Here is a 20,145-nt window from a genome sequence, read left to right as displayed (position 1 = left end):
TTTTAATTTTTTATATTTTTGTACTGAGATGAAAGTCAGAATTCTGAGAAAAAAAGTCTGAATTCTGACTTTTTAAAATATTTGTATTATTATTATTATTATTATTATTATTATTATTGTATTGATATGAAAGTCAGAATTGTAAGAAAAAAAAGTATGAAATCTGACTTTTTAAAAATATTTTTTTATTGTACTGAAATGAAAGTCAGAATTCTGAAAAAAATGTCTGAATTCTGACTATATAAATATATATATATATATATATATATATATATATATATATATATATATATGTATACATATTATCATTGTACTGAGATGAAAGTCAGAATTCTGAGAAAAAAAGTCTGAATTCTGACTTTTTAAATTTTTTTGTATTATTATTATTGTACTGAGATGGAAGTCAGAATTCTGAAAAAAAAAAAAAAAAAGTCTGAATTCTGACTTTTTTGTTTTATTTTTAAAAATTTTTGTACTGAGATGGAAGTCAGGATTTGGAGGGAAAAAAAGTCTGAATTATTGCTTTTTAATTTTTTTTTTTTATTATTATTGTACTGAGATGGAAGTCAGAATTCTGAAAAAAAAGTCTGAATTCTGACTTTTTTTATTTTATTTTTGTAATTTTTGTACTGAGATGGAAGTCAGAATTCTGAGAAAAAAAGTCTGAATTCTGACTTTTTAAAATATTTTTTTATTTTACTGAGATGAAAGTCAGAATTCTGAGAAAAAAAGTCTGAATTCTGATGTTTTTTCTCAGAATTCTGACTTTATTACATTTTTTTTATTATTGTTCTGACATTAAAGGTTGTTAAATCTAAGGGTTTCCTGTATTTAATCCTCTGATCACATAGATGTTCATAAACCTGTAGAAACCACACGATCAAATGTCTTTTAGAAGCGGTCGTTTGTTCAACTCCGCCTCCCGCAGCTATCGGAAAAAAGTTCACACAAATAAATGATGTTTTTGCGTCTACTTTGTGTTCTTTAAACGACATCCTCTCAAACGCTCGCCGCCGTCGTCCATCCGTCCACCTCCCTCTGACGGACTGGTAATCGTCGCCTCCTTCCTCTGAATACAAAGCTACCTGCCCATTTGAGCGGTCAGGGGGTCCATTTACCGTCCCCTCCGTCGTCTAATGGGCCGCTTTTACCTGCCTCCGTTCAGCCCAAGGACTGTTTCCACTCAGGAGGCAGAGCGTGCACAAACCCGCCGCTCAACGCTGCTTTGTATGAACGCATACATATGCAAATGAGCGGACGGGACCCATGCAGGGCGCCATAAGCGGCGGCGGCGGAAGTTTCCCTCGTCATTACCGCCGCTTGTTAAAATGGGAACAAAGACAGAAAACAGCATCTGATCCTGAGAAATCTGACAAAACAGGCCGAGGTCCACCCTGAGGACGACAAGACGGAGTAAAGGGATGTTTATGAGGACGGAAAATACAAGGAACGAACAAAGATGAGTCTGATAGAAGAAAAAAAAACAAATACTGAAACAAAAACAAGTGTTTGAGTAGGTCTAATATGTGTCCAAAAGTATGTAGACGCATTGAGTCCAGGTGTTTATTTTCTAACAAAACAATAGTGACTAATGTCAGAATATAGTTTTATATTATGGGATAAACATCACTGCACTGGTTAGTTTGGGTTCAGTTATTACCTTTGTTTCTAAAATGACTCACAGATGGTTTGGACTGAATTTATATCAACATCCATGACTCTGATTTTAAAGGTGGGGTCTGAGATCTTAGAAAAACGGTTCGAGCAGCTACATTTTGAAAATACTCAGTTCAAAAGTCCAAACCCCTTTCTTCAGACGTCCCTCCGAAGCCACGCCTCCAGAGCGCTGGCACGTGCAATGCTTGTTCACGAGGGTTCACGAGCGCTGCACAGCAACAATTCACCAGCTGAGGCTAAGGCCCCCCAGCCCCAGCTCCTGCTCCGACCCCGGCTGAGGCTCCGTCTCCGACGCCGGCTACAGCCCTGGCCCCGGCCCTGGCCCCGGCCCTGCCCCCAGCTCAGGCCCCAGCTCTGGCTCCGTTCCCGGCTCCAGCCCCGTACAGCCCCGCCTGAGGCTCCGGCTCTTAGATCCATGCATACCTCATCCAATCTCCTCCAGCCCCCCCGCTCTTCCAGAACAGCCCCAGTTCAGACCTATGTGACTAACGGTACATTTACTACTGATTTATGTTAGTGACTAAACAGTTTACCGGTGAACTTTGCATCCTAATATAGCTAATATAGCTAATATGGCTAATATAGCTAATATAACTGATATAGCTAATATAGCTAATATAAGTAATATAACTAATATAACTAATATAGCTAATATAAGTAATATAGCTAATATAAGTAATATAACTAATATAGCCAATATAACTAATATAATTAATATAGCTAATATAACTAATATAGCTAATATAGCCAGTATAACTAATATAGCTAATATAGCTAATATAACTAATATAGCTAATATAGCCAGTATAACTAATATAGTTAATATAACTAATATAGCTAATATAATCAATATAGCTAATATAGCTAATAAAACTAATATAGCTACTATAACTAATATAGTTAATATAGCTAATATAACTAATATAGTTAATATAGCCAGTATAACTAATATAGCTAATATAAGTAATATATCCTAGCTCTGTCTCTGTCTTTGTTTCCTGTTCAAGTGCTTCAAACCTCTGAGAACGCACAATTCATGCTTGAAGAGGGTTATGAACAGAGGGGGGAGGGACAAATGGTAGATGAGTTTGACAGACATATCACCATTCAGTCATTTCGAGTGGGCGTTCAAAATGATTGGATGGCGTTTTTTCAGTCCTGTCCGTTCCACAGGTGACTCAGTTTTTTTATTTTTGTGTTAGAGCATTTAATTAATTGCTTGTAATCAGGGTGTGAAGGGGATTTTAAGCAATATAGTAAAAAATGCTCCAGGAAAACATCTCGGACCCCACCTATAAATGTTCTACCAAACAAACATTCCAGACTAGAATAAACAATAAACAGCGGCCTGATAATCAATAAACCGACATCGGCACCAACAGGAACAAACGCTGTGATTATTGTTACATCTTTAACAGTAACGGTGACATAAATGACATCAGATTAATGTCGGCGCTGTCCGTTCGGATCCTCACCGTCCTCCTCATCGATCCCGGCGTTTCTGCGCCTCAGTGATTAATGACTCTGTACATATTGACTGACGCACTGCTTCGCATGATGGGATATCGACACGGCTCACCTACTCCATTTTGTCTCCTTACAGAAAATCCTGTCGGAGCATTCGGGGCCCGGTCCATCCCGGCGGAACCGGTCGGCCGACGCCCTGCGGGTGGGCGTCACCACGGAGACGTCCCGCTCGGCACTGTCTCCGCTGACCAACTCTCTCCTGGAGCAGCTGGAGGCTCGCATCAAAGAGCTGAAGGCCTGGCTGAGGGACACCGAGCTGCTGATCTTCAACTCCTGCCTCCGACAGGACAAGGACGCCACGGCCCAGCTGGGCAGCTTCAAGGTAACACGCATTTATGGAAAACACGCATTTATGGAAAACACGCATTTACGGAAAACACGCATTTACGGAAACAAGCACCACGCATTTACAGAAAGACACATGACTCCTTTACCGAAACATGCACCACACATTTAAGAAAAAAACACATGACACAATTACACACAGACGCACCACACCTTTACAAAGTTCTTCTATTCCTGGTCTGTAGTTCTGTGTTATTTAGTTCTTTTCCTGGTCTATTGTTCTGTGTGTTCTAGTTCTTTTCCTGGTCTGCAGTTCTATGCGCTCTAGTTCTTTGTTTCCTCATCTGTAGTTCTATGTGTTCTAGTTCTTGTCCTGGTCTGTAGTTCTATGTGTTCTAGTTCTGTTCCTGGTCTGTAGTTCTATGTGTTCGAGTTCTTCTTTTCCTGGTCTGTAGTTCTATGTGTTCTAGTTCTTTGTTTCCTGGTCTGTAGTTCTATGTGTTCTAGTTCTTCTTTTCCTGGTCTGTAGTTCTATGTATTCTAGTTCTTCTTTTCCTAGTCTGTAGTTCTATGTGTTCTAGTTCTTCGTTTCTGGGTCTGTAGTTTTATGCGTTCTAGTTCTTTTCCTGGTCTGTAGTTCTATGTGTTCTAGTTCTTCTTTTCCTGGTCTGTAGTTCAATGTGTTCTAGTTCTTTTCCTGGTCTGTAGTTCTATGTGTTCTAGTTCTTTGTTTCCTGGTCGGTAGTTCTATATGTTCTAGTTCTTTTCCTGGTCTGTAGTTGTGTGTGTTCTAGTTCTTTTCCTGGTCTGTAGTTCTATGTGTTCTTGTTCTTCGTTTCCTGGTCTGTAGTTCTATGTGTTCTAGTTCTTTTCCTGGTCTGTAGTTCTATGTGTTCTTGTTCTTCATTTCCTGGTCTGTAGTTCTATGCGTTCTAATTCTTTGTTTCCTGGTCTGTCGTTCTATGCGTTCTAGTTCTTTGTTTCCTGGTCTGTAGTTCTATATGTTCTAGTTCTTTGTTTCCTGGTCTGTAGTTCTATGTGTTCTAGTTCTTTTCCTGGTCTGTAGTTCTGTGCGTTCTAGTTCTTTGTTTCCTGGTTTGTAGTTCTATATGTTCTAGTTCTTTTTTTCCTGGTCAGTAGTTCTATTTGTTCTAGTTCTTCTTTTCCTGGTCTGTAGTTCTATGCATTATAGTTCTTTTCCTGGTCTGTAGTTCTATGTGTTCTCATTCTTTGTTTCCAGGTCTGTAGTTCCATGTGTTCTCATTCTTCATTTCCTGGTCTGTAGTTCTATGCGTTCTAGTTCTTTTTTTCCTGGTCTGTAGTTCTATATGTTCTAGTTCTTTGTTTCCTGGTCTGTAGTTCTATGCGTTCTAGTTCTTTGTTTCCTGGTCTGTAGTTCTATATGTTCTAGTTCTTTGTTTCCTGGTCTGTAGTTCTATATGTTCTAGTTCTTTGTTTCCTGGTCCGTAGTTCTATATGTTCTAGTTCTTTTTTTCCTGGTCTGTTGTTCTATATGTTCTAGTTCTTTGTTTCTTGGTTTGTAGTTCTATATGTTCTAGTTCTTTGTTTCCTGGTCTGTAGTTCTATATGTTCTAGTTCTTTGTTTCCTGGTCCGTAGTTCTATATGTTCTAGTTCTTTTTTTCCTGGTCTGTAGTTCTATATGTTCTAGTTCTTTGTTTCCTGGTCTGTAGTTCTATGTGTTCTAGTTCTTTGTTTCCTGGTCCGTAGTTCTATATATTCTAGTTCTTTTTTTCCTGGTCAGTAGTTCTATTTGTTCTAGTTCTTCTTTTCCTGGTCTGTAGTTCTATGCGTTATAGTTCTTTTCCTGGTCTGTAGTTCTATGCGTTATAGTTCTTTTCCTGGTCTGTAGTTCTATGTGTTCTCATTCTTCATTTCCTGGTCTGTAGTTCTATGCGTTCTAGTTCTTTGTTTCCTGGTCTGTAGTTCTATATGTTCTAGTTCTTTGTTTCCTGGTCCGTAGTTCTATATGTTCTAGTTCTTTTTTTCCTGGTCTGTAGTTCTATATGTTCTAGTTCTTTGTTTCTTGGTCTGTAGTTCTATATGTTCTAGTTCTTTGTTTCCTGGTCTGTAGTTCTATATGTTCTAGTTCTTTGTTTCCTGGTCCGTAGTTCTATATGTTCTAGTTCTTTTTTTCCTGGTCTGTAGTTCTATATGTTCTAGTTCTTTGTTTCTTGGTCTGTAGTTCTATATGTTCTAGTTCTTTGTTTCCTGGTCTGTAGTTCTATATGTTCTAGTTCTTTGTTTCCTGGTCCGTAGTTCTATATGTTCTAGTTCTTTTCCTGGTCTGTAGTTCTATATGTTCTAGTTCTTTGTTTCCTGGTCTGTAGTTCTATGTGTTCTAGTTCTTTGTTTCCTGGTCCGTAGTTCTATATATTCTAGTTCTTTTTTTCCTGGTCTGTAGTTCTATATGTTCTAGTTCTTTGTTTCCTGTCTGTAGTCCTATGTGTTCTAGTTCTTTGTTTCCTGGTCTGTAGTTCTATATGTTCTAGTTCTTTGTTTCCTGTCTGTAGTTCTATGTGTTCTAGTTCTTTGTTTCCTGCTCTGTAGTTCTATGTGTTCTAGTTCTTCGTTTCCTGCTCTGTAGTTCTATATGTTCTAGTTCTTTGTTTCCTGGTCTGTAGTTCTATGTGTTCTAGTTCTTTGTTTCCTGGTCTGTAGTTCTATGTGTTCTAGTTCTTTGTTTCCTGCTCTGTAGTTCTATGTGTTCTAGTTCTTCGTTTCCTTTGGTGTGAATGTGTCGATGCTAAACCCACTCAAACGTACCGAACCCGCTCGTCGTGTGCGTTTCCGTTCGGCGTCTTGTGAACTTTTCTTCTCTAACTTGAACTGTTTGTAAATTCGGTACCAGAGCGTCGTCCAATCAGCCGTTGTTGTGTGTGTGTGTGTGTGTGTTATTTGTGCGTTCGCCGTTCCCTCGTCTTAATGAGGGCAGATGAAAACCACCGTGGATGTATAGAGGAAACAGCAGTTAGCCTTAAAGCGGCGGGACGCTAACAGGATATTAATCAGCCTCTGTCACACAGCGAACAGCTAGCTGCGCTGATTAGCCTAGCCCTGCCGTGTGACTGACAACCACACACACACACACACACACACACACACACACAGGTCCATTAACTCATGTATGTATGTATAAGAACCACATTTCCATCTACAGTTCAAACACAGATATTCAGACATTTGTAAAAACAAAAACAACACATGAACGCATCCAACAATTTATTTAAAAAAGTTCCAGCCGTCCTCTTTTATCTCAGGTCGGGTTCTTTCTATTGGTCTACAACACATTAGGGTAGAGGTCTGTCGTTGGCTGAAGGGGAGGGGTGGAAGTGGGCGGGGCTTAAAGCAGCAGAGTGCAGTCGGTGAGAGAGACACGGAAGACTTTTGTGACTTTTAGCAGTGTTTTATTGAGGTTTTACTGGTGAATTTATGTAAATAATTGTAAATAATAGTGATAGTGCTGTTTTGGAGTGTTCTACTAGTGGGTTTTAACGTGTTTTTGTCAAGTTTCGCTCTTTTTTTTTTTTGCCGTTCTCCGCAGTTGTTTTTCTGTATTTTTGTGGTTCGTACATTGATAGTTGTGTTTTATCTGTAGATAAAAAGCATAATTTAATTCAAAGCGTTTATTTCATATAATCATAACGTGTATTTAAACTCAGAGATATATCGAGGACACAACCTTATTATTCATTTTGATTTTTTTGTTGATTATTTTGTCCATTTTTATTCATTCTGTAGATTGATAGTGCGGTTTTGGAGTGTTCTACTAGTGGGTTTTAACGTGTTTTTGTCAAGTTTCGCTCTTTTTTTTTTGCCGTTTTCCGCAGTTGTTTTTCTGTATTTTTTCGGTTTGTACCGTTCATTTATAGTTGTGTTTTATCTGTAAATATAAAGCATCATTTAATTCAAAGCATTTATTTCATATAATCATAACCTGTATTTAAACTCAGAGATATATCGAGGACACAACCTTATTATTCATTTTGTGTATTTTTGTTGATTTTGTTCATTATTTTGTCTATTTTCATTCATTTTGTAGATTTTTTTGGTTAATTTTTTCATCCCAGGGGCCAGATTGAACCCTTTGGCGGGCTGGATTTGGCCCCCGGGCCGCATGTTTGACACCTGTGATTTAGACGTTCATAAGTATGTGAGGGAATCTTATCTCACATATAAACACAATGTAAAAACAAAACCAGAGCAGCAGACGCATGTATTTATGTATTTGTGCATTTTTTTTGTCTTTATAAAAGGAAATATTCTACATATAATGTTGAAGTTGAAAGGAGTCGTTGATAAAAGATGAAATAAACGTGTGTGTAATCCAGCGGAACGTGACCCTCCTCCTGCTTCGTCTTCTTCTGTTTCCAGCCGATTAGACTCTTCACAGCAGGTGGAAACACTTTATGTTCGTCACAAAAACTCCGTTCTGATGAAACGCTTTGGGACAAATAAACACACGCGTCTTATCGCATCATGTGATTTAACGTCCATGGAAACGGCGACGTTTTGGTGGAACTCCCGTTAATGACCATCGAGCGCCGCCGTCAACGCCCGAACGCTGACCGGACTCCTGACGTCACCCGGCGTCTGCGGTCGGATTCATGAACGCGAACACAAAGCGGTGTTTGTGCGAAGACTGCGAAGTCCTCACTGTTGATCCTCGTCAGGGTTCGCAGTGGGACGCCGTCGATTCCAGGCAGAGCGAGGACGCCGCCGCCAAATGAAGATTGGAAATATCGATAGGAGTCATTTGTATGGAGAGAGAGAAGAGGAGGTTAAACGGGGGGTGGGGGGGTGGGGGCGTCTGCTCCATTTTTAGCGATCATTTGTCTGTTTTTGGCGATCGGATCATAAATGGGTTCGATCTGAGCGCTGCAGCGGACGACTGTACGGACGGATGAGAAAAGCAGCAGGGGACGGACAGGGTCACCACGGCGACCATGCACACACACACACACACACATACACAACTATATACAGCCGTACACAACTACACACAGACGTACACAACTATACACAGACACACAGACGTACACAACTATACACAGACACACAGACGTACACAACTATACACAGACACACAGACGTACACAACTATACACAGACACACAGATGTACACAACTATACACAACCATACACAGACAAACACAACTATACACAACTACACAACTATACACAACTACACACAGATGCACACAACTACACACAAACACACAACTATACACAACTACACAGTTCTACACAACTACACAGCTATACACAACTACACATCTATACACAGACACACAACTACACACAACTACGCAACTGCACACAACTATACACATACACACAACTATACACAGAAACACCACTATACACAACTACACAACTATACACAGACGCACAACTATGCACAGAAACACAACTATACACAGACACACAACTATACACGACTACACAACTATATACAGACGCACAATTATACACAGACACACAACTATGCACAGACGCACAACTATACACAACTACACAACTATACGCAGATGCACACAACTATACACAGACACACAACTACACACAACTACACAACTGCACACAGCTATGCACAACTACACACAACCACACACAGACGCGCAACTACACAATCGCACACAACTATACACAACTACACAACCACACACAACTATACACTACTACACAACTATACAGCACTACAGACGCACAGCTATACACAACTACACACAACTACATAATTATACACAACTACACACAGACGCACAACTATACACAACTACACACAACTACATAACTATACACAACTATACACAACTACACAGCCACACACAACTACACACAACTACACAACTATACACAACTACACACAACTACAGAACTACACACAGATGCACAACCACACACAGACACACAACATGTTAGTTTGATTGTTTGAATTCTGATCCATCCACTAAATCCATCCCATAATAAACAGTGTTAAATACTCATGTACCCCGTCAGTAGACTCCGCACACATTGGCTGTTGTGTGGAATGTGGGCGTGGCCGGTCAGAGTTAAACGTCGTCCGTCTTTGTCTTCCGTTGCGTTTCCTTGGAGTTGAACCTGGATGTTAATTGAATTACGGTTCCCGGTGGACGTGGACCAGCCGGTCCCCCGTTCGGCCCCGGGCCCCCGATGACTCCCTGTTGTAGAGGAGACGCTCAGGGCGACCAAGAATTAATGGAGTCAAGCCCCCCCCCCCCCGACGACACACACACAGCTGATTAGGATTTCACACAGACGCTGATTTAAGGACAAACGGAGCCTCCTGGAGTTTGAAATAGAGTATTTTATGAGTGAATTAGTGAAAAAAAACCACAGATGTGACACTTTTACTCAGACAACGGTGACACATTCAATATTAAATACACACATCCAAATATCCTTGGACACTTCTAAAGGTCATAAACCCTTATTTTACTCACTAAATGTTTCCAGTTGGTGAAAGGGCTTCGTCATCTTCACTGTCATCTTCGTCTTCATTAGTAATTTCTTCAAACATTGTCTTCTCCTAAACTACTGGACACATTCATTTCATATTTTATCTGTATCATCTTTGGGACAATGTTGATAAAGTTTGTTCACAGTTTAGAGAAATTTTCGTTCTTGAATTTTTTGACGAATTTGTTAATTATTACAAATTTGCCTTTACTAATGATTGTTTTGTTAATTATTTTGTGGATTTTTTTTTGTTAATTTTTGTTAATAATTTTTGATTTTTTTGTTAATTTTGTTGATTTTTGTTCCTTTTGTTAATTTTTTTTTCATTTTGTTGAGTATTTTGTTCATTTGTGGATTTTTTTTGGTCATTTTTGTTCATTTTGTAGAATTTTTTTTTTTCATTTTGTTGATTTTGGGTTCATTTTGTTGATTTATTTGTTCATTTTTGTTCATTTTGTCAATTTTCTTTCTCCATTTTTCTGATTATTGTTTATTTTTGTTCATTTTGTAGATCTTTTTGTTCATTTTTTTTTCATTTTGTTGATAATTTTGTTGATTTTTTGTTCATTTTGATGATTTTTTTGGTGGATTTTTTTTCATTTTGTTAATTATTTTTTGATATTATTGATTATTTTGTTCATTTTTGTCCATTTTTGTTTTTATAAATATTCTACCTGTTCCTTTCCTTCTACTGGTCCATCTGTTGATGGTTTAGAACATGTAAATGGTTCCAGATATCAGTCTAGTTCCTATTGATCACTGATAGAAGTCACATATGGACTGTGATTGGATGAGTTGAGTTCTCCTCCAGTGAAAGTCCCGCCCACTTCTATATTTAGACTGATGTGCATCCAGACCACAGGACTGGAACATAGAACAGAACCTGACGACCTCACACATTCAGCTGGTTCTGATCCACATAGAACAGATGCTGACGGACAGTGACACTGGTTCTGTTTTTGTGAATACATCCTCTGCCTCGTCTTCTTCGTGTCTGATTTAAAAAAAAAAAAAAAAAAAAAAAAAAAACATCCGAAGCTTCAAAAACAAATCCACTTCCTTCCTTTTCACCATGTGATCCAGGTGTCGTCGTGGTTATTAGAAAATGGGATTTTCTGTATGAATGTAATTCCAGTGAGACGGGGTTTCAGAGGATTAATGAAATCCAGCGGCAGGTCATGTCTTAGGCCAGCAGGTGAGGTGGGCGGAGCTATGAATGTGGGGGGCGGGGGTGGGGAGGGGGTTCAAACCACAGGAAGAAGAAGAAGAAGAAGAGGATGATGTGTGTTGGGAGTGATGGAGGAGAGCTGGAGGGCAAAGAGCAGGATTGGACGGGTTTATGGGGAGGGGGGGCGATGGGATGGAGATGGACTGGGGGGGGGGCAAACAGTGGGGGAGGACGGGTTCATCTACTGTCAGCAGCAGGGGACGGAGGAATCAGCTGGACAGATAACAAGAAAAAGAGAAAGATAGAAATACAGCAAAGGACAGAAGAAGAAACAACAAAGAGATGGAAACGTGGACGGACGGACGGACGCTAATCTACCGCTACATCTGGGACGGAGACAAGAGGTCAACGGCAAACAGCGTGAGGTCAGAGAGTGGACGGTGGAGACGAGAAGGAGGCGTTAACAAAGAAAGAAAGGACAGAAGAAGAGGAAGAAGAAGAGGACAGAAATACAACAAACGGAAAAAACACAAGAAACGTGTATTTTAAAAAAACAAACGAATGGACAATTCACACTGCATCTGATCTGTGATTGGCTGTTTGTACTGCCAGTCATGCAAAGACACACCCTTTTCCCCCATATCTACTGATTTCATTAAAATAAAAAAAATAATAATAAAATTGAAAAAAACAAACAAAAAACAATTGAATCAGAACTGAACTAATGACATGTAGAAAAACTGAAATAAAAGATATAAATACAACAAACAGGGAAAAAACACAAGAAATGTGTATTTTATTGACAAAAAAAAGAAACAAATGGAAAATTCACACTATTTAAACACTGCATCTGATCTGTGATTGGCTGTTGTAACTGCATTTTTCCCATATCTAATGATTTCATTAAAATGACAAAAAAACAACAACAACAAAAATAAAACTATTGAATCAGAACTGAAAAAATGATTAAATAAATGAAAAATAAAATAAAATATTTTGAGAAACTGAACCAAAGGATATAGATACAATAAACAGGGAAAAAACACAAGACGTGTATTTTAATGATTAAAAAAAAAAGAAACAAATGGACAATTCATACTATTTGAACACTGCATCTGATCTGTGATTGGCTGTTCGAACCGCCAATCATACAAAGGCACTCCCTTTTTCCCATATCTAATTATTTCATTCAAATTAAAAAAAAAAACAAAAACAGTTGTTTCAGAACTTAAGTAATGATACTGAGAGAAACTGAAACAAAGGATGGAAATACAACAAACAGGGAAAAATGCAAGAAAGATGAAGAAAAACTACAATGGAAATTAAAAAATATATATATTAAAACATGAAACAGAAGAACAAAAAAAACTGGAACAGGACTAATAGGGAAAAAACCGGAAAAGTCAAAGGAAGGAAAAACACAAACATTCAGACGCAAAAATCATTTTTAAAAAAAAGTGGTAAAATGAAAGAAGTAAAATATGAAAAAGTGAATAAGACAAAAAGGAACTGAAAAACCAGAACTATGAAGAGTTGAATGAGGCCGTTCTTCTGCTGGTTCTGACCCACTTTAGATCCCATTGGTCTGAATGTGGAACCTGAACCAACATGATTTCAACATCCTTAACAGTTAATGTCATCAGTGTAACTGGTTTTTTTTGTTTGTTTTTTTTAAATTCATCTGATGGGAGGGTTTGGACTCCCGTATGTTGACACCCTAGTTTTACACACTGACACTTTGGGAAGTTATAAACGCTGACGCATTAGTATCCGTTCAGGTGTCGCCGCCCCCCTCCCCTATGTCGCCATGTAAAGCCCCTCCCCCTTCAGCGTCTCTCAGGCAGCTAATAGAAGACAACATCGAGCCTCTGATATCGATACCTGCTGAGGATTAAAGATCCGCCGACTCCCCGCCACGAGCACACGGCGCCGCGTCTGCGTGGCTTTGATTAGGCGTGTGCGTCGGCGGTCCGCTTGCTGTTTGTTTGTGGGGCGTGACCGGCGTGCGCGGTGTTGGCGGCGGCGTTCTGAGGAGGTGTTTTCTCGTTAAGAGCTGCTCGTTAATGGGCTGGAGGCCGGCAGACAGGTGAGGCGTTGCCATGGTAATGGCGTCAACAAAACACCTCAGACTTTCATCTTGGTCTGAGGGAAAACAGCGGCACTTTCATCTGTCGAGACGGAGAATCAAAAAAATGACAGACAGAAACAGAGAGAGAGGGAACAGCAAAGGATTATGGGAAGAAGCAGGCTGAGTCAGACACAGAGCAGACGGTCTTTAACGGACAGTCAGTGAACACATCGTACAGTAAATGGACAGAAGTATCGGGACACGTTGAATTATTACTTAATTTCTCTCAACATTGATTTAGTTTTTTTTATCCTTGACTATGATTTTAAATGTTCTGCGTCTAAGTTGAACTCCTGAATATTAATGTTTCTAAACTATATGGACATAAATATGTGGACACGTCATGTCTACAGGTGTAAAATGTCCTGTTCATGAGGATCGGACACAGAAACATCAATATTTCCTTAAACTTTCAACTCAGTTCCATATTAAAATGTGAAACAGCTCCATTTGTACACAGTGGAAAACATATCAGTCTCACAATTAGAGCCTGAAAATGGTAAAATATTGACCTTTTTTTATTCTATTCTTTTCCATTGGCCTGTGTCCGAGTCATGTGACTTTCAAGATTCAGGCTGTGAGAACAAAAAACACAGCGGACATTTCATATTTAGTGAAAAAATCGGTATTTTGAGTTAGTTTCTGCCTAAAAATGTGTTGTGACACATCAAAACCCATCAATGAGATCGCACCGCACAGGAAGTTAAATGCAGAGGATCTGGTCGATTTAAAAAATAAAACACATCCGACTACCATCCGGTCATAACTCATCACTTTGTCAACATTAGTTTCTCCCACTGCTACAGAATAATGTGTTAATCATCAAACCAACCTCAGACTGAACTCATGCAGTAGGTGAAGGAGGGTTTGATCCATGAAATGACGCAAAATCACAACAGAGTCCTGTGTGGAAATGTGTGTCCACAGATATGCGCAGTGATAGCAGCGTCCTGAGCAACTGACTAATGCTGCAGTTTCACGTTATTCTGATGAGATCTGAAAAATCTTCACAACAAGTAAAGCGAGTGATTATGTACATTCAGTGAGTGATTATGGAAATGAAATATACATTTCTTGCTAGAAATGTAAGTAAAACTCATTTTTATGCACAAACTAACTCAAAATATTGACTTTTTTTCACTACTGCACTACTTTATCTGTGGACAAATGGAGCTATTTCACATTTTAATATGAAACTGGGCAGAAAGTTTAAGGAAATATTGATGTTTCTGTGTCCGATCCTCATGAACAGGACATTTTACACCTGTAGACATGATGTGTCCACATATTTATGTCCATATAATTTAGAAACATTAATACTTAGGAGATCAACTTAGACTTAGAACATTTAAAACCATAGTCAAGGATAGGGGAGTTAGAAAATATCAGTTCTGCAATATATCGCAATATTTCATTTCACTACACTGCACCGATATTAAAAAGTATTGTATCGATATTTTTAGGTATTTATTCAAATGCAGATATTGTGGAGGTTAATTTTTTGGTTTTTCTTTTTTGTTTATATTTTATTTATTATTATTTAACACTCTTTTATTAAATAATGTTCGTTCCTTTGTTGGGATTGAACTAAAATAATGTTCTGATGTCAGTTCTGAACTAATAGAATATGAACATTTGAACAGGATCTGAAACTGTCATGTCTGTCAAACAGAATTTCAGTTTGAACGCAGGAACATTTTGTGATATAACATGAGATCTTGTTGAAATCAAATAAAAATGTGTTCAGTATTTGTCCATATTTCTGATGTAAGTCAGTTCTTGAGGGAAAAAAATCTTTGAAAAAAATTAACCAAAAAAAATTGCCTTTTTAACAGTATCATGACATATTGTATTGTGATCCTCCTATTGTGATTTGTATTGTATTGCCGGATGCTTGCCAAAACACAGCCCTAGTCAAGAATAAAACAAACGTGAATATTTTACAATTTTCAGGCCCTAATTGTGAGACTGATACGTTTTTCACTGAGAACAAATGGAGCTATTTCACATTAAGATATGAGACTGAGATGAAAGTTTAATGGTAGATTTTTCTTCCTCAGTCAGATGTGATGAACATTTACAATCAGAGTCATGGATGTTGATATAAATTCAGTCCAAATCACATCTGAGTCATTTAATAAACAAAGATAATAAACCAAACAAACCAATGCACTGATATGTATCCCATAATATGAAACTATATTCTGACAGTCATTAGTGTTTTGTTCTGTTAGAAAACAAACACCTGGATTCATCGTGTCCACAGACTTTTGTCCACATACTGAATAAAGTCATTTGTTAGCTTCCTCCTCCGTTTCGACTCTTACCATGAACCGTCGTCCTCGGTTCAACGACCTGCCACTCAGTCCACGGTGAAGAAACGACCCAAGAGCCAAGGTCATGAGTGGACGGGCCGCTGGGTTTATACAGGGGTCACAGAGTCAGCGGGAAACCACAGGAGTTAGACGGAAAAGTTTAATAAGTGACGGTACAGGATGTGTTTGTGTCGGACCACTTCCTGTCACACCATCAGGACGAGTTAGTGAAGAAAAAAAAAAAAAAAGAGTTTTACAGTGAAATTCAACATGAAATGATTCTAAATGGGACGAGTCATAAATCTGAGGTTAAGGTGGTCACCAGGACTGAAGACTGAGATCTGACTGAGGTTTGAATAGAATAGAATAGAATAGAATAGAATAGAATAGAATAGAATAGAATAGAATAGAAGAATGAAACAGAATAGAATAGAACAGAATAGAATAAATAGAACAGAATAGATTAGAATAAAATAAATAGAATAGAATAGAACAGAATGAATAGAATAGAATAGAATAGAATAGAATAGAATAGAATAGAATAGTTGAACAGAACAGAGTAGAATCGAACAGAAGTATGAAACGGATTAGAACAGAACAGAATAGAATAGAACATACTAGAACAGAATAGAATTGAATCAAATAGAATAGAATAGAATCCAACAGAAGAATGAAACATAGTAGAATAGAATAGGATAGAACAGAGTAGAGTAGAATAGAATAATAATAAACCAATTAAATAGTTTGGTTTTACAATAATTTAGACTCATTTTAATCTGTTTTAACATCTTTTAGTCCAGTTTACTATCTTTTATCCTGGTTTTTGTTTGTTCAAACCATCTCTAAGTTTGGTTTTGCTCTACTTGAGTCTAGTTTAACCGTCTTTATGTCTGACTGAACAATTAAATAGTTTGGTTTTACAATCTTTTAGACGTATATTACCAATTCTTACTCTGTTTTAGCATCTTTTCATTTGGTTTTACCATCTTTTGGTTCATTTTTCAGACCTTTTATTTTATTTTTACTGTCTTTTATCCTGGTTTTACTAATGAGCTGTATACTTTCTTCAGTCAGTGGTCCAGGCTGTTTATATAGTGTTGATTTATTGCTGGTTTTGGTCCTGTTTGTGTCTCTGGTACCACATTTACAGACACAGACCAATCAGAAAAGTCGTCCACACGTACATAGTTGATGATGTTTGATGACGTTATTGCAGAAGAAGAGCAGACGGGTTGGATAGAAGCATCAAATGCACCTGTTTAACCTGAAACATATGAACAAGACAATAGAAGAAGAACTAAAGCCGGAGTGAACGATGGAGACGAGGACGAAGAAAAAGAGAAAAGACTGAGGAGACAAAAAGATGCACTGAGACAAAGACTGGAAAGTGATTCACCCCGAAACAAAAAGGAAAGACGGATGAGAGGAGGAGTGGGAAAGATGAATGCTCAGAGGGATGTGGACAGACACAAGCAGATTGGCTTTTATTGATAGCAGCGTTTTAACTCCTGCCGCCGCCGCCGCCGCTGCGTTCAGCCGCTGCATTAGCCTGAACAGTAAATGCTTTCACTCACTGACTTCATATAGACTCCATTTGTTTACCGCTGCTGAATATTTTAAGAGTAAAGCTTTCATCCCTAAAATGCCCCCGTGTGTCGAGCGGCAAAAAACCTGACTGCGTCTAATAACTTACAATAATCAATGCGAGCCCATGATGTCAGCGCTAATCCGTTTCCACGTCTGGAGGCCGCGCTGCTGTTTCTACCACAGGGTTCACATGAAACAAACACCAGAACAGTCCAGTCCAGTTCAGTCCAGTCCAGTCCAGTCCAGTCCAGTCCAGCTGAACTTCAAAAACAACTGAGGATGAACAGTGCCCTGGACAAATGGACACTGAGCTCATGAAATAGAGTTGTATGTCACACCAGTTCTTATGGCGTTTGGTGTTTACGATGCACCTCCATAAAATATACTCTAAAATTCATTCACGCATATAATATGTAGCACGCGACATAAAACACACAAGGCACAGTTAATTTTTTCAGTCAGTTAAAACGTTAGAAAGTGAAATATTTCAGTTAATAAGTTAAAAAATAAATAAATAAGCATGTGTTGTTGATCTGTGGTTCAGACTAAACTGGGACAGTTCTGATCTAGTTTAGATTCAAACAGATCTGTAGTTCAGCTACTGACGACACAAAAAACAGAGCTAAGCTAACAGAGCTAAGCTAACAGCTATAATGTAAACTATCAGCTGATGCCACACGTTAACATTATGACACGGTGTTGTTTTATCCACTGTTGAAATAAACGTCTATGAGTTTGAGTTTAATTAAACTTCATGATTCCATTAAACAGATGTGGAAACTATTTTAGTTTATTTGACCCACCTTTTTGTTCAGTTTTACTATTTTTTATACAAGTTTGACCAACTTTTAGTTGATGTGAAAGATCTCTAAGTTTGGCTTAACTATACTTTAGTCTAGTTTAACCATCTTTAACCATTAAATAGTTTGGTTTTACAATAATTTAGACTCGTTTTACTCTGTTTAAACATCTTTTAGTTGAGTTTACCATCTTTTATCCTGTTTTTTGTTTGTTAAAACCATCTCTAAGTTTGGTGTAACTATACTTTAGTTTAGTTTAACCAATAAATAGTTTGGTTTTACAATAATTTAGACTCCTTTTATTCTGTTTTAGCATTTTTTACTTGAGTTCACCGTCTTTTATCCTGGTTTTTGTTCGTTGAAAATGTCTCTAAGTTTGGTTTAACAATACTTTAGTTTAACCATCTTTACGTCTGATTGAACCATTAAATAGTTTGGTTTTACAATCAGACGTATTTTACTAATTCTTAGTCTGTTTTAGCATCTTTTAGTTTGGTTTTACCATGTTTTAGTTCATTTTTCCCACCTTTTATTTTACTTTTACCATCTTTTATCCTAGTTCAACTTCTGACAACACATAAAACAGAGCTAAGCTAACAGAGCTAAGCTAACAGAGCTATAATATAAACTATCAGCTGATTCAGCACGTTAACATTATGACACAGTGTTACTGTTAAAGTAAACATCTATGAGTTTGAGTTTAATTAAACTTCATGATTCCATTAAACAGATGTGGAAACTATTTTAGTTTATTTTATCCACCTTTTTGTTTAGTTTTACTGTCTTTTATACAAGTTTGACCAACTTTTGCATGTTATTCAGTGCCATTTGATCGCGTGTCAGTTCACACAAGGCTCTCCAGTTCACATAACCACTAACCCTTAACCGTCACTACGTCGTGGTATTTGATGTGGCGTGAACATACTCACGGAAAGCTGAAATTACGTACAGATAACAGGCCAATTAAAAGTGGCATGAATATTTTCATGAGTCATGATATTACGTTGACAAATGAGAACTTAACAAAACCAAACTGAACAAAAGAATCACTCATGTTTTATCGGTTTCCACAAAATTAAAAACCCAGTTTGTTTCAAGCACAAAATAAATAAAATTAATTCTTTTGTTTTGGTTTGATTTAATGAAAGAACAGACACTCACTGCTTCTCCAATGGAATTCTAACTCTTAACTCTGTATCTGCTGAATATTTCTCATTTATCTTCATTTTCACCTCATTTCTCTGATCACCTCCTGAACGCTGACCTCTGTGACCTCTGACCCCGTCACAGGTTGTCCACAGAGACAAGCGACAGCCCAGAATCTCTCATCGTCGTCGTTGTCAGACTAAATCGCTGTTTTAATGCATGTGGTTTAACCGTCAATGCCACAAACACAGCGGTTAAATGTGTGGGAGCCTCGTCTTACTTTATAGTCACTTCCATTTTCAGTCAATTGCTCTAAAAGCCCTTAACGAATCCCACTGACTTTCAGACTCATTTATATGTGATGTTAAAAACCCCAGAGCAGGAAACAGATGGATTGTGGGTCGGAGGAGACGGCGGTGACATGACCCCACGGTGGAACTGGTGTACTGTACCTGGTGTTGAGTACAGCATTAGAGCGGATTCAGCTGTTTTTAAAGGAGCGATTATCGCCCAGGTGTCGGTCCGCACACGCCTCTTTAAACTTAGGACACACGTTCAGTTACAGGTCTGACAAACAGACACACAAACACACAACAAACACACACTGACTAAGTTTACGCTGCTTTTTGCAGATAATATCATTTGGAAGTAGACAGGAAACAGTGAAATAAGGAGCTGAAATAAGGGAAAGAGACCCAAACGTCCGCCTTTAACCCTTAAAGACCCAAACGTCCGCCTTTAACCCTTAAAGACCCAAACGTCCGCCTTTAACCCTTAAAGACCCAAACGTCCGCCTTTAACCCTTAAAGACCCAAACGTCCGCCTTTAACCCTTGAAGACCCAAACATCCACCTTTAACCCTTAAAGAAAAAACCCTTGAAGACCCAAACGTCCACCTTTAACCTATAAAGACCCAAACGTCTACCTTTAACCCTTAACGACCCAAACATCCACCTTTAACCTGAACCATCTACTGATCTAAACTGTTTAATTCCTGTTGATCCATTAA

General features: G+C 38.2%; 1 protein-coding gene across 1 annotated transcript in view; it reads left to right on the top strand.

Moving 5' to 3' along the window:
* The window catches only part of akap6 (A kinase (PRKA) anchor protein 6), a 371,391-nt gene that overhangs the window by 319,562 nt on the left and 31,684 nt on the right, over positions 1–20,145 (top strand). The window contains 1 exon segment of the mRNA XM_030127062.1: positions 3,281–3,526. Within this exon segment, the coding sequence (XP_029982922.1) occupies positions 3,281–3,526 (246 nt within the window).

This window comes from Sphaeramia orbicularis, chromosome 22 (genome assembly GCF_902148855.1).
Source record: "Sphaeramia orbicularis chromosome 22, fSphaOr1.1, whole genome shotgun sequence".
NCBI classification, from domain to species: Eukaryota; Metazoa; Chordata; class Actinopteri; order Kurtiformes; family Apogonidae; genus Sphaeramia; species Sphaeramia orbicularis.
The sequence above is the reverse complement of the archived record's forward strand: the minus strand, read 5'-3'. Positions and strand labels throughout refer to the sequence as shown.